We start from the raw sequence: 15,885 nt of genomic DNA, 5'->3' as shown, positions 1-15,885 counted from the left end.
TGGGAAGAGATAAATCAAATGCCGAAACCCAAACTCAAATGCTTAATAAAAATGCAAAACAAATCTTGAGCCTCCAAGTTTCCAATTTCATGTAATTTAAATACTTCTCCTTTGCTTAAATTCTCAAGAATTTCTATGGCTGTCATAAATACTTAGAGCAGTAACAGCGGCTCTGATTCTGCTGATAAGAAGGAAGAAGAGCTTGGTCTTCTGAGCTGAATTTATTAACTTGTGGTAGGGGGTCTTTGGCTGCAAACCAAAAGCAGATAACCAAAAAAGCAAAGGCATTTGTCCCCAAAGTCCTCAACTATGATTAAAACTGGCATCCCTAAGTGCCCGTGCTAATTTATTTATTCCAGCATGTTCAAGACATTCTCAGCAGTAACCTGCCTGCACACGAGGTGACAAGTTAGTAATTGGAAAGCTTTTTAAGTAAGAAGAGTGGCACCAAGCTCCTTGCTTTCCAAAGGACTTCTTTTAAAGGCGGAGAGCATTTCAGCAGCCCATGCATCTCTGCATAGGGCAGCTGGTAGCCCTGCCAAAGGGAAGAGAGAGAAACTGGCTGCCCAGAAAGGCAGAGGACTTACCCAAAGACACACAACGGTAGTAGGTCATCAATGGAAGGAGGGCTGAATTCCTGGTTATGCTCAGAGGCAGCCCAATGGCAGTGGAAAAGGCGCTGCTATCGGCTCTCTTCACCTCTAACGGGAAAGCTCTTACCCTGTCCTCTGTCCTTGCTTCCTCCTTCTCTCCAATCCTCTTTCTTTCATCCTGTTTCCCTCCTTCTCTCTATTCTTTCCTCCCTGCCTCCCACCCCTTCTCTCCTTCCAACCCCTTCTGGCATTTTCCCTGAGTGACAGCAATGTAAGCAGAAGGAGGGAGGCCTGTCTCTCCCTCTTGATTCATGCTGTTTATCCTGGCCTCATAAACCTTTCTAATAGCTCATGGCGATGGCACTGTGATGGGCTGGCAGGCAACTGCCGGCTTTGGGCAGCTCATGACTTAAGAAGATAATCACACTAATAAGAGGCTGAATGGAGACTGGACCCTCGGTCACGAAAGGCAGCAGCAAAAGGTCCACTTCCGCCCAACAGGCAGAAGGCGATGGAAGAAAAGTGTGGGCCCCAAATCATCCCACTATCTGAGAAGCCCAGCTCCTGGGGTAGACACACGGACTCTAGAATTGATCTCTCTGGGGTAGGTGAAGACTCTGGAACCAGTGTCTGCGCATAACACTTAAGGCTTTCCTTCAAGCCACACTTCTGATCATGGCACTCCCCAATGTGAAAAATCAGCTCTTCAACCACTAGCCCAGAATTCATTGCCCTGCGCCTGGTAGCCTCAGGCCTGGTAGCCCTGCCTTATTTTGCCTTGTTGCCCCTCTCACTCTTACCCTCCAAGCCTCTCTGCACACTATTTCCTCTGTCAGGAATGTCTTTCTGACTGCTTCACCTAGACAACTCTAAGTTTGAGATCTTGGCTTAAAGGTAAATTCCTCAAGGAACCCTTCCTTGATTCCACCCCCTACCCCCATCATGGGTCAGGTCTCACAACACCGTGGTCTTCAATCATTATGTACTATACTTCTCCCAGGCCTCCCAGGCGTTGTTCCCCACAGGGACAATCTCCCTGACTCCAAGTTTCAATGGGCCTTCATTTGGGGGTGTTCTTTTCTCTAACTACTTCGAAATAACTTCAAATGGGGGGTACCTGGCTCAGTCAGTTGGGCATCTGACTCTTGATTTTGGCTCAGGTCATGATCACAGGGTCGTGAGATTGAGCCCCGCGTCAGGCTCCATGCTAAGCGTGGAGTCTGCTTGAGATTCTATCTGTCCTTCTGCCCCTCTCCCTGCTCACGCTCTCTAAAAGTAAATAAATAAAATCCTAGGAAGGAAGGAAGGAAGGAAGGAAGGGAGGGAGGGAGGGAGGGAGGGAGGGAGGAAGGAAGGAAGGAAGGAAGGAAGGAAGGAAGGAGACCGAACGAACTTCAAATGGACAGAAAAGTCACCGGAATTCCCACACACCATTCTTTCTCATTTTCTCCCCCCTTGTCTCTGTACAGGTATACAGATTTTTTTCCGAATCCTTTTAGTGTGGACTACATAGATTGTTTCCTCTGCCCCTTAGACTTCATATGCATTTACAAAAAACAGGGAGATTATCTCACAGTACAATTATAAAATCCAAAAAACTTAACATTGATATAATCCCAATTTTGGCAATATACTAAAAAATGTCCTTTATGGCACTTTATTCCCCTACATAGGATCCAGTCCAGGATCTTATAGTACATTTGTTGTCACATCTCTTTAATCTCCTTCATTCTGGAACAATTTCTCAGCCTTGGTCTTTCATAGAGCTGACATTTTTGAACAATACAGGCCAGTTTGTTTTTGTTTTTAAATAGAATGTTCCACAATTTGAGTTGGTCTAAGATTCCTTGTGATTAGTTTCAGGTTTTCCATCCCTGCCTGGAATTCAACATAAGTGATGCTATGTTCTTCTCGGGGTATCACATCAGCAAGCACATGATATCCATCTACCCCTTGCCAGTGATCAAATTTTGATCTCTGGTCGTGAAGTGGATTCTCCCCTGTGTGGATACATTTCCCCTTGCAACAATAAGCAATCAGTGAAGAGACACTCTGAGACCATGCAAATTGCTTGCTCCTCAAACTTTCTCCTCCAGATGTCAGCATCCATTACTTCTTGCCTTAACTAATCTTTACCATCATGGTTGCAACTCACTCTTTATTTGTTTCCCAAAACAGTGGAGTCCTTTCTTCTTCACTGATAGATGTATCTATCTGTCAGTGTAGACTCGTAGATTCCTATTTTATTCCATAATTATAATCCACTACTGTTCTCAATTTTGAAGCTCTTGTGGTCTCAGATTATGGTCATTCTTTGTAGCCATGGAGGGCAGAACTAGTATTTATAAGGAGATACTACCAAGGGCTGGGGGGCAGAGTTTGACCTAGTGAAAGAAAATCTTTGGAAGGATTCCAACTCTCTATCATTAGAACTAGCTGACGGGGGGGGGGGGGGGGCGCGGGTAGGAATAAGCTGCCCGTCACAGGAAGTATTTAACAGTCTGTTGACTGTTCTTCATAAAAGAAATTCATGCATCAGGTTGGGGCTTTAGAGGTCCCTTCCAAACCTTGAGACCTGCAACAAGAATCCTGGAAAGGAGGAGAGTGTGACATCCAGTTTAGAGGCATGTTCAGAAAAATAGAAACTGCAGAGAAGGGCACACATCCAGGCCACCTGTGGGAAACAATCCAACCAGGCCTGCAGAAGCAGGAGCTGCAGTGAATCAAAGTCTAATCCCTGTCCTCTCGGGTTTTCTTGAACATCATAGCTCGCCAGCCACCATGTTAAATGCTCTATATGAGCCAGAAAGAAGGACAACTCAGACCCAGGCCCAATACAGAAGCCAGTGGAATGATAGAGGAGGGTCCCTCCAGCTCTGTGTGGGGAGCTAGGAAAGATATGGACTTTTCCAGATGAATGGGGGCTCACCAGCCAAAGAACAACCACAACACTAAAATTCTGTCCAGCACATGATGGACTCCAATTCTGGGAAAATTTTAGATAGACCGATAGAAACACACATACATATATATGTGTATGTTAAATACATGTACACATATAAATGTACCTTTTTACATTTTATTTTAAAGGACACACATGTGGGAAAAAGCATGGGCTTCAGAGTAAAGCATACAATTGGTCAGTAGTTCGACAGCCCGGTCAGAAACGTTGCTCCCTCTCCCTCACCAAGAGATCTGTATTCACAAGATTCACTAAGATTAAATGCTCTGAACCGGCTGACAAACAATCTAGAGAAGAAGTCACACAGGACTCCTGCGTGTCACTACCTTTTCAGCTCCTCATTTTCTGGGTCTCTGTTCTCCACAATCAGAGCAGAGGGTGTGAGCCCAGCACAGTCAAGGGCAGAGATAGAGGTGCTAACACCTGGCTTGACTTGTAGAGTCCCCAGCAGGAGCAAGCTTCTCTTGGAGGGCTGAAGGAAGGCAAGTTGGGAGCCTCAGGGGCAGTCAGGCACTGGTACTAACTTGAGGCCCTGCTATCAGTCCAGTAGCTCAGGCCCAGAGAGGCTACTGTCTAGGGAGGTTCATGTCCTCCAAACAGATTCAGGGAAGCATCCTACTGAGCAAGGATAAAAACTGTACTAGCTTATATTCTGTAGCACTGTGCTTAGTAAATTCATGATATACATGCTACCATTCATCTACTCTGAGCCCATGACAGAATGAATTTATCATGATACACTGTAACGTGGATACCAAGGCCTTGTCACCTTCGTACTCGTATCTTTCTAGGAAGTAGCTACCGAGTGTTATCCGAGAACACTTTACTTCCCAAACATAGGTCATGTTTGCTACCTACCTTGCATTTCCTAAGACTGCCACAAAATTCAGAGCGTGCCCATTTTAAAGACAGGGAAACAGAGGCAGCAGAGGAAAGGGACTCTGAGGTCCCACGGTTGGGAGCAATGAAGCTGGGATGAGAGCAAGGCCTCTCGGTTCCATCCTTTCCCACTTGCTCTCTTGCTCCCAGTGCGGAGAGCTGAGAAGGTCCTGGTAGAACTACTACACAGCCCCAAGATTCAGCCATAGTGGCACCTCATGTGACCCAACTGATGGAGAGGTCAAAACTCAGCTCAAGTGCAAGTGCTCTCTTCTGTGAAGACCTCAGCAAGAAGATGCTACTCCTTCTTCCAAGGTTCCAGGCCTTGCGCAATTGTCTCTTTATTCCTAGCTTGGAGCACAATGCTGGCACACAGTCAGCGCTCAGCAAATGCTTACTGAACTGAAGTGAATGGAGCCAGATCCTTGCACTGGGTTTCGTGTCTCTGGATCGACAGGGGGCATAATAGAGCAGGGCAAAGAACAGAGGTTTTAGAAGCAAACTAACCCAAACTAAAATCCCCTCCAGACTAGTTGTGTGATATTGAGCTACTGAGGACACACTGAGCCTCAGTTTCTGCAGGTGTAAAATGGGGCGAATATCCCCTACTTCATAAGGATGTTGAGGAAATGGAGAGAAACTCGTAAGATTGGCAGCAGTGACAAAGAGCAGGAGGAAGAGAAATCGGTTCCAGTCCAAGATGACTACATAGGCGGAAGGAAGGGGCAGAGGGTGGAGTAGGCAAAATGGGGGAAGGGGAGTGGGAGACATGGGCTTCTAGTTACAGAATGAATCAGTCACAAGCATAGGGAATTTAGTCAATGGTACTGTAAGAGTGTTGCATGGTGACAGATGGAGGCTACCTTTATGGTGAGCATAGCATAATGTATAGAGTTGTTGAGTCACTATGTTGTACACCCGAAACTAATGTAACATTGGGTGTCAACCATACTCAGAAAAGTTTGAGAAAAAAAGTGGGAGGAGGAAGAGGATGAAAGGGAAGAAGCATAGCAGACAGACTTCTAGGTCACCCCCAATGATATTCCCGCTTACTTCAAACCCTTGTACAATCTCCTCCCGTGGGGTGTGACAGAACCTAGGATTTGCTTCTAACCAACAATACAAGGCAAAGGTGATGGGATGTCACTCCCACAATCATGTTACATTGCAGAAGATTATAACTTGCTAGCCAAGTTGCTCTAGAAACTTTCTCCCTTGCTGGCATTGAAGAAATCAATCCAAGCAACCACACTGGGAGACCCACACGGCAAGGAACGGAGAGGGGCTTCTAAGAGCGAAGCCTTCCAGCCAACAGTCAGTGAGAAATCAGGACTCACCTCTTCTACCTGCAAGGAAATGAATCTGCCAACACCAAGTGAACCTGGCCCCCTCCCCAGTCAAGCCTCCACATGAGGACTCAGCCTGGGCCAACATCTTGACTGCAGCCCTGCAGAGATACCAGCTAAGTCGGGCCTGCACTTCCCACACCCAGAAACCATGAGATAATACACACATGGCAATGTGTTACACAGCGGTAGACAACCAACACACGGCAGGAAGGAAGAAGGAGTGGAAGAAGGGGGAACCAGCGCAAGCCAGTCTTAAGAAATCAATCTTAGGGGGCGCCTGGGTGGCTCAGTCGTTAAGCATCTGCCTTCGGCTCAGGTCATGGTCCCAGGGTCCTGTGATCGAGCCCCGCATTGGGCTCCCTGCTTAGCGGGAGGCCTGCTTCTCCCTCTCCCACTCCCCCTGCTTGTGTTCCCTCTCTCGCTGTCTATCAAATAAATAAAAAAATTTTAAAAATTAAAAAAAAAATCAATCTTAGGATAGCAGGGGTGCTTGTAACTGAGTGGCAGCATCAGTCCAAAAGTTCCCAGCTAAGGCCAGCTTGCCTGTGTTTTCAGGTACAATCTCCGCAGATGTGAGCGGAACTACGACTATTCTTTTATAGCCACTCTTCTCAGACTTGAAAGATAAACAACTTTCCCACAACAATGCACACCCAAGGGGCTTCTGTCCTTATGCCTTTTCCTTTGGCGTGAGGCAGCCACCGAAGCACAATCAGCCTAACGGCATCTAACTGACCTGCCTCCTCAGCCCGAGTTCTCAGGCAGGGCTGCGGGGGGCACTTCCGGTCAGCCTTGAGGCTCAAGGCAGAGCTGTGACCACCTGCCTTCCCGGGATGAACCCGCTCTTCCTGGCACGCAGCCCCAGCTCCCTTCCCCTAGTATTAAAACCAGAACCAACCCTCTGCACAGCTTGATCCTTTGCCTTCTCAGACCCAATTAGAGTTGGCAGGACTAAACCAGTCTTGTGGTACCTTTTGTTTGTTTGTTTTTGGTAAATATTTCCAAAGTAATCCACAAAAAAAGTACCATCAGAGGGGTTGGGGGGCGGGAAGAACCAGAAATACAGGGGGCAAGAAAGGGGCAGAGAGCCCTCCTCAGACCACCAGGACCCCCTCCAGCCCTCCTTCTCTGAGCATCAAGCGGGTCATCGTAGCAGGAAAATCAAGCTGGTACCCACGCTTCCCCAAGCACGACACATTATCAAGTGAATTGTTCACACGTGCGACAGAAACACTGTATTCTTCTGGGAGATTTTGGTGTTCTGTGCCCCTTGTCCAGCTCATCCCCTTCCGAGTCTGCACTGTGAGTCCTCAATCCCCAACGTAAAACCCGCTCTTACCCACAACCTGGATAATCTGAGCCAGGAGGACGCCGTCCGTCACATCTTGCTGGAGGTCCTTGATGAGACGTTTGTGGCCCGATTTGGCTAAATAGTGATTGGCCCAGTCCGTATAGATCTGCAAAAAAGCAAAGAGGCAACTTGAGGAACCTACTCAGACCCCGTGCCCGAGTCGGAGGCAGCTGCTGGGGCCTGCGTAGCAGCCACCGTCCCCGCCAGCGCGCCGTCCTGGGCCAGCCGCAGCCATTAACATGCAGAGCCTTGTGCGGAGGGGCCTTTCAGCTACCCAGAGTGGGGCTTTTGCCTATTGAGAGATCTGCCATGGAGGCGCGGGGAAAAGCTAAAGAAAGCTTCAAAGCATGCAAAGGCCTGAATGGGACGGGGACACAGAACTAAACAGTCTGCTCCAGACGGCTTTGAGAGGCGGTGGCTCTAAATGCAAGAGAAGCCTCCCCCTACCCCGCCGCCGCCACCCCACCCCTTCCCATCTTTTTTCTCTTTATTGAGAAAACGTATGGGGAGGTTACCACCCAACAGGCATCTTTTAATGGGCCATTTCAGGGTAAGGAGGGCTATTGAGTTAGCGAAGCTCTCAGGAGCCTGGGTCCCTTGTAAAGAAGCCAAGTACGCCAACACAGAGCCCTTCAATTACTCGTGTGTGAGTGGCGTTATTGACCACCTTGCAATCAGCTCAAATGTAATTGGTTTAATTTAAAAGCCTCATTTCCACTGTTGGGATTCTGTGACTAATAATAATTTTAAAAACCCAGCAAATTCCAACATATTTAAACACAGCATTGGTGCGCACAGCAGCCGAAAGGCAGGGGCTGGGTCACCCATGGGATCAGGAAAACAGACCCCCCCCTGCTCTTCTCTGTCCCCACAAGAGAATCTTTTCTTTCAAAACAGGCCTATAAGCACAAGAAAACTCACCTGAAAACATTCTCCCTAACTGAAATAAGCCAAATAACAAAAAAAATTAGAAACCTCACCAATTTTGAGTGCTAGGTTCCACGACAGATTTGCGAGTCTGTGGAGGGACATGCAGACCCCATATATCGGCACCTTTCTCCCCCCTACAGTGATATGAACAAGCGATGGCTCAAAGAGAATAGTCCACCTCGACTGGTCCATATATTAGTAGCGACAAGTTCATATACTAAGTCATATGAGGTCTCCAGCTGGTGTGCTCTGAGGTCTTGTGTGTGACTCCCAGAGCAGTGGGAGCCCTACCCTCACCCCGGCTCTCCTCCACTCTGTGCTTCCAACAGGCCCAGAGTAATCTCACACAATGGGGCACTGCCCCTCGAGGCTCACAGAATGGGGACAGCAGGCCAGGGCCTGGACTCACAAAGTAGGACCCTTCTGGGACGCTGCACCCCTGGCTATGCCACCTGGGACGGTGAGAGCCCCCTCCCAAGATGGGGGAAGGTAGAGCTGCACTTCCTACTTCATCAAGAGCTGGGAACAGACACCCCCATCTCCTCCCAGTCCCAACCTCGAATCTTGGTCTTCCACTGCAGAGACCCACAGCTGAAGAGGGACACTGCAGGATAGGGCTATTCCACACTGCGCTCCAAGGTATCTAATCCTTAAATCCATGTTACTTGCCTCCCTAGGATTCCCAAGCACAATCATTTTCAATTTTGTAAGCACTGAGAAAGCTAAGGAAGTGGGGCACCATTTGGTCATTAAATGGCCAATCCTAAATGCTAAGGATCATTATATTAATGTTAAGAGGGAGAAAAAAAACATTAAAAGGAAAAAAGGCAGACCTGAGTTCAAGCCCCAGTTCTGCAGTTTCCATAGGGTAGGGATTTGGATCTGTTTTGAAGGTGCCCACAGCATTAGCATATTAGTTCTCGATATGTATCTGTGGGTGAATGGATGCAGGACTTCAGGCAAGCTATTTAACGTCACTGAGGCTAGTTTTTCTTATCTGTGAAATGGGATCAATACCATCTACTTGTCAGTTTTATGAGGACTGAGTGATAAGACATTTGAAAAAAGAGGGGGCACCTGGGTGGCTTAGTCAGTTGAGTGCCTGACCTGATTTCGGCTCAGTCATGATCTCAGGGTTGTGGGATTGAGCCCCAGGTCAGGCTCCGTGCTCAGTCTGCTTGTCCCTCTCCCTCTGCTCCTTTCCCCCCAAATAAATAAATAAAATGTTTAAAAAAATGGAAAAAAAGGGCCTTAGGCAGAGTAGGAACTTAATAAATAACCAACATATACTGCCGCCTACATGCCCGACACTGGTATAAACATTTTGCACATATTCGTTTATTTAATCCACATTCCATGAGGTAGATATTATCTGTCTATTTTTTCAGAGGAGAAATTTTGAAATGTAGAGAGGTAAAGTAGTAACTTGTCCAAAGCCATAAGTAAGTGCCAGAGCCAGGATTTGAACCCATTTGGGCTCTAGAATCCCTTAAGACATTCTACCATGCTGCTTCTCTGAATACAAATACAAGTTATTCAAATCATTTCCCTCCTCCATGATTCCCTCCAATGGACTCTAGGCTCATTCTTCTACTCAGTTATGTTCTCACTGAAAGATTTTAAAAATAAATAAAAACCCCAAACCTAGTTCTATCCCTTGCTGTCTGAATGCCCTTGGGCAAGTTACTCAACTTTTGCGAGCTTCAATTTATTCAGCTGTAAAATGGGCATAAGGCCTGCTTCAGAAGGTGGTCGTGAAGACTCAGTGAAGCCCCTGGCCTGACCCACAATGGGGCTCAGGAAGTGGGGGCAGTGGAGTGGGATGGTAAAGAGGGGAGCTCTGGAATCAACACACTTGCTTTAAATCTTAGCTGCCACGATGCCAATTACCTCTGTACCCTTTGACCTGGCATCCTTGTTTATAAGATGGGGATAATACTACCTACATCATCAGACTATTATGAAGATGAAATGAGCTCATATATATAGAAGGACACAGAAGCAGCCACCATGCTTAGTCTTCCTGGAGCAGAGCTCTAATCCTATCACCTACTCAAAAAATCATCAACGGCACCACACTTCCCACTGAATTAAAGTCAGACTTCTTACACTGCTATTCAAGGCAGTCTGATCCACCCACTCTGCCCCAGACCCTGTCCAACCCTTGTGGGGGAGGCAGTATATGTGGAAGTTAAGAGGATGGGCTTTGGAAATGACCAAGTCAAGTTGGCCCTTGGCTCTGGGCAAGTGAATTTCTATGAACATTTCTGTATCTCAGTTTTACCTTCCATAAAATGGCGATTATACCAAATGTCTTAGAAAACAGCCTGGTAGTCCATGACCCAGGCCAAACCCAGCTGACCATATGTTTTTGTAAACAAAGCTCTATTGGAACACAGCCACATTCACTTGTCATCTTTAGCTGCTCTCCTGCCACAGTGGCATGGTTGAGTAGTTGTGACAGAGAGCTTTTGGCTCACAAAGCTTCAAGTACTTACCATCCAGCTCTTTGAGAAAAGATTGGCCAGTCTATTATAAGGACTGAATGAGATAATAGGCCTACCATGCCAAAGGCTCAGTAGTAATAATTATGATCACCTTCAGGAAAAACTCAACCTCACACTTGCCCATCTCTGAATTCATGCCACCGTGTCTGCCTGAGTACCTCCACCTGGGGTCACCCAAGCAAGGCTCAGTTCCTAGGTCAGTCCCTCCAAGAAGTCACTCTGGATTTCCCAGCTGCATCCCGAGCTGCACATGATGCTGAGATTGTAGATAACGGTGAAAGTGGCACCACCTTCCCACCCTTCCCACCAGATGTGGGCAGAGACCAAGTCCCACCCATCTCTGCTGCTCAGTAGTACCTCCCAAGGTGGGGACACACGGCAGTTGGTAAGTATGTGGTTGCCAGGTTGAGCTGAACAGAGGGAAAGCGGGCAAACCTCTGGGAAACTGATTACAGTTGAGATAAATAAGAATGTAGGCTCTCAGCGAATCCTCAAACCAGTATCTCAAATCTCTTTATTGATTCAAAGGGACAGAGAAAATAAATCACTCCATGGCTCAAGCTCATTAATCAGGACCCATCCAACAAGAATGGGACCCATCCAACAATTAATTATCTGGAGTTTCCCCCCGTCACCCCCCCCCCACCAGCTCTCAACTTTTTAATGAAGTCACAAGAAAACACATTTATTGTAAGAATCCGTTTTCAGGGGCCATGCTAAGCCTGGACATAAGTCAGCCTCATCTCTCTCACTTACTCCTTCAGTAGCTCATGCAATAAGTGCCATTCTTTCAAGGGGTACCCTTGGAAAATCAACTCACAATATCTGCAGTCAAAGGCTCCATCGTATTTGGCAACTCGCAAAAATGCCGCAGTGAGTGTTTCAAAGATACCAAGCAAGGGCTAAAGCATGCAGAGCTTCCTGTCCAAGCTTCGGGGTCCCAGAATCAACTGCTCTTCCAGAGCCTCATGGTCCCCACAGTTCTAGACTCTGGGGTCTGTTGATCCTCCTACCCTGGAGCCCACTGATGCTTGTTCTGTGAACTTCTAGTAGCAACGGACAAGAACAAGAACCCCATAGGAGGAAAGAATACAAGCACCGTTCCCACCTCCAGCTCCAACCCCGACCATTCCAGAGCAAAGTTCTAGAACAACTTCCCACGAGTGTGTGAGGTTTCCTTCATCTATCGGATTCCTTCATCTATCTGCCTCACTCCCCACCCCCTCTAACAGGGGAATCAGTGCTCCAGGAGCCCTCGGTGAGGGAGAGAAGCTGCTGTCAAAGGCGTGAAGAGATAAAAGGGGGAAGGAAGGCGACGACAGCTGAGGAGTGAATTCGGTTTGATTCACTTATTACCCCTGACAGAATTTCAAGGACTGCGTCATTTGTTTGCTTATAACTGCACATCATTCCGTATCACAGAGGCTGCAATCAAAGAGGGAAAATTTTGACAGATCAATTGAAGTAAGAAACCTGATTATTAGTTGTAACAAGAAAACCGATAATAATTGCACTCTGCTAAATCAACGGGGAGAAGAATGTTGCTAAATTTACACTGCAATTAACCCTCAAGGAAGGGGTGGGGGTAGCATTCTAAAAAACCCAAGAACAATTTCACAAAGCGACTGCGCCGGAAGTTGGTGCCATTCACAACTCGGCCATAAATCCAGACCCATATGCCAGACAGCCGGATGGATCCCAAAGGCAGTGGATGGCCTGAGGATAGCCTTTCCAGGAGAAAGAGAATAAAATAGATCTCTTAGAAGGAAGTGCCAGTGTGGAGATTAAAGTAAACCTGTCATGTAGCCTCGGAGGTGCTTTGCAGTCAATCCATTGTAAAGGAAATGCTACCGTTTGGCCTCCGTTCAAGAGGTGTGGTTCCAGGCTTCGGCCATGACATCAACCAGTATTCCCACGACTAGGCGGTATGTGGTTCAATGGCTTAGTTCCGATGGCTCTGAAGTCTAAAACTGATACTGCCACAACATATGGAGTGTTCCCCCAGTACCTGAACGCCGCAAAGAACGGTTATTCAATTACTAACAATTTTTTAGAAAATCAAAATGCACCATCTGTTCTCAAGGGCAAAGCTGGACGCACATTCACTGCTGCATGTCCAGCATCTTGCAGGGAGCATGGCACCTACCTCAGCAGCCTCAGGTCCACATAACCTTTTAACCGCAGGGGATGAGTGAGGGGCATCAAAGTAGCTGCTGGCTTTTTCTCCCACTCCCCTCTCTCAACGGAGACCGCCGCCTTGTTAAAACCACTGCGAAGCAACCACTCAAATAGGGGAAATGGTGTCCCTGACACACTGGAGAAAGAGGTGGAGCACAGAGAACTCAATCCTTTTTTTTCTTTGGAGATTTATTTATTTATTTATTTGACAGAGAGACACAGCGAGAGAGGGAACACAAGTAGGGGGAGTGGGAGAGGGAGAAGCAGGCTCACTGCCGAGCAGGGAGCCCAGTGCGGGGCTCGATCCCAGGACCTGGGATCATGACCTGAGCCGAAGGCAGACGCTTAACGACTGAGCCACCCAGGCGCCCTGAGAACTCAATCTTTTGCTCAAGATCACACAGCACGGCAGGGGCTGGGCTGGGCCGGGACACCAGCCCCGCTCCCTGGCTTCTGTGGAGAAGAGTCCAGTTCTGCTCAGCATCCTCAATGCTCATGACATGCCCACCCTGAAGGGCAAGGACTCTCCTTCCACCCTCATCCTTGCCATCTGGTGCATTACTCAGGTCATTTGTGGTTTTTCCATCAACCGCAGTAATCACAAGGGCAGCGTGTCTGTAGTCTCCTGAGTTGGCAAGGACCAGGGCAGAGATCTGGCTCTGCCTCTTACCATCTGGGTGGCCTTGGTGAGTCATGCCCCACTGAGCATCTATGTCCCTCACTTGCGCGGCGGGGATATACAGGGTTGCTTCATGAACTAAATGAGAGCATGTATGTAAGTGGTTAACCCAGTGTCTGGCACATAGCATGAAATAAGTGGTGGTTATTAATATTCAAATTAATAAACACTGGGCTATCTAAGTTTGGGGGAATAAGTCATCCTAGATTACTGAGAGTTTATACTTCTGAGAGCCACACATATTTAGCTATTCCATTGGGAATCTTTCCTACATGGATTATCATGCTCCCTGCTTTTTAAATTAACCCAATTTTACTTATTCTTGATGGCCCACAGACATTACTATGAGTAATAGTGTTTTGATGCATATAAGGATGCCCTTAGGGCCTGTTGAGCTTTCCTTAAAAGATCCCAGAAGCCTTTAAAATTGGGTATAAAGTTACTGTTCAAGCAAGAAGTCTCTTCACGGTGAAGAGACTTCTCCATCAACAAATATACATGAGTAGAAGGATTCTGTGGCACACCTTTGAGCTGCTCCAAGGTTCAGTAGGCTTTTTGGCCCATCTCCACACAGGTAAGCCTGCCAGAAAGCTGGGCTCCAGAAGCACAGAGTGAGACATGACCAGGTTCTACATTCCCCACCTGAGCAGAATGGTACTGCCAGTTCAACTCTCAACATACATGTAACATTTTTGTAGCATGGATAACATGAACTTCTTTATACCAAGGAATATACATCCTTCTCTGGAGCCAGAAGATGGGAGCACTGGGAGGGGGGAACCCACTGCTGGATTTCATTACTTAGGATTTCCATCTTCCTCCACATCCTGGCACCATCCTTACTCCTACTTGAACTCTGAATATCAGGTCAAGATAAATTGCTTCTGAGCCACATGCATACCTTGATGCATTAAGCCAACACTGAGCACCCACCTGTGCTGGGTTCTGTTCGTGCTGTAGTCTTGTGTAGGATAATAACGCCCATCAGTTAAATGTCTACAACGAATCAAGTAAAAGAACACCTTCTAGAATCAGACCACTTTCGTTCCAACCATGCCTTGACCACTTCCTGGCAGAGTTCTCCTGGGCAAAATATTTAAAACTATCCGAGCTAAATTTCCTCATCTGTAAAATGGATCAACCACCTATTCAGGTTATTCTGAGATTGAAATGAGACAATTTAACAATGCCTGGCACATAGTACGTATGTTGGCCATGATTCCAATTACCACGAAGACGGTCACCTACAGTGTGAGCTTTGCAAACAACGACTCCTTTCATGCCCCACTTACTTGAGAGGAAGCTCTCATCTCCCCCACTCTACAGATGAGAAAGTTGAGGCTTTGAGAGCTGAAATGACACTCCCAATGTTACAGGAAATGGATGTAGGGTTTAAAGGCAGTGACTCTGGCTCCCAGGAACGCTGGACTGCTACGGAGAGGCCCCCACAGGAACCACAATCCAGAGAAGGTCACATGTGCTGGCAACGTGGGAAAAGAGCAAGGCTTACCCCATCTTAGCCATTACAATGTCACCCTCTCCTGCCCCTGGGAACAGAGCTGGTTGCTTGCCACTCGGACCCACAGAGCTAAGAGGGGGGCTGACACTTTCCCATGTCACCCAAGCACAAAGCAAACATGATTTCACAGCAGTGTCATGACGGTGAAAACTGAAATGCCAGTGTAACACGTTACCATCGCGTGGCTGTCTCTGAATCGGGAAATGCTCAGAGTAGGGTGTCCCTGTTCTTCCAGTCTGGAGGAGGGCAAGGCTGGCCTGGGACCCTGTGCAGCAGATCCAAGGGCCAGGCCTGGGAACAGCCCCACAGCCATACAATGGTGGCATTGTCTGTCAGGAGCACGGCAGGCCACGGGTGGGTGCGTACAACGGCTCCAGAGGTTTCGAAACGGTGGCTTCAGAAAAATAAACGAGGCTGGTGAATGTGCTGGGAGGGACTGGGGAGATCTCAGGGAGGAGCGCACAGGTTCCTGCTTATCCCGCTCCATGGAGTAACGCCTAGGATCCCCTTGCTTGCCACTCTGTTCTCCTGGAACAGGAGATGCTCTGCACCACACTTCACAGGACATGGGGCACTTTCCCCTTCACTTCCTCACCTGATCACGACCCCCTACTGTGAGAGGGCACGTGTTTCTGTTGAGGGCCTACTGGGTGCCTGTGATCTCATCTACACTCTCTCCCCACTGGAGGGGCAGCTCCCAGAGGACAGGAATTCTGTTTCACTCACTGTATTTTCCCAAACATCCAGTAGAGTGCCTAGCATGTGGTAGGCGCTTACTATTTGAATAAGTGAATGATCATTCCGTATCATGTACTGGAAAACAGAAGCTCTAGAAGGTGAAGTCATACAGCTAATAGTAGGGGACACCCCACTTGACCCAGGAAGCCTGGCCCCACAGCTACGACGTCTCACAACAGCAAAATGTGTATCCAAATCTC

General features: G+C 47.7%; 1 protein-coding gene across 4 annotated transcripts in view; it reads right to left on the bottom strand.

Annotated features, from left to right (window-relative positions):
• NAV2 (neuron navigator 2) overlaps positions 1-15,885 on the bottom strand; it is a 392,023-nt gene that overhangs the window by 262,579 nt on the left and 113,559 nt on the right. For all 4 annotated transcript variants that reach the window (XM_035012444.1, XM_035012441.1, XM_035012442.1 and 1 more), the window contains exon 2: positions 7,123-7,240. In XM_035012444.1, the coding sequence (XP_034868335.1) occupies positions 7,123-7,240 (118 nt within the window). The remainder of the gene's footprint in view (positions 1-7,122; positions 7,241-15,885) is intronic.

This window comes from Mirounga leonina, unplaced genomic scaffold (genome assembly GCF_011800145.1).
Source record: "Mirounga leonina isolate KUSES-001 unplaced genomic scaffold, KU_Mleo_1.0 Mir_166, whole genome shotgun sequence".
Lineage (NCBI taxonomy): Eukaryota > Metazoa > Chordata > Mammalia > Carnivora > Phocidae > Mirounga > Mirounga leonina.
This window is presented reverse-complemented; position numbering and strand designations above follow the sequence as displayed.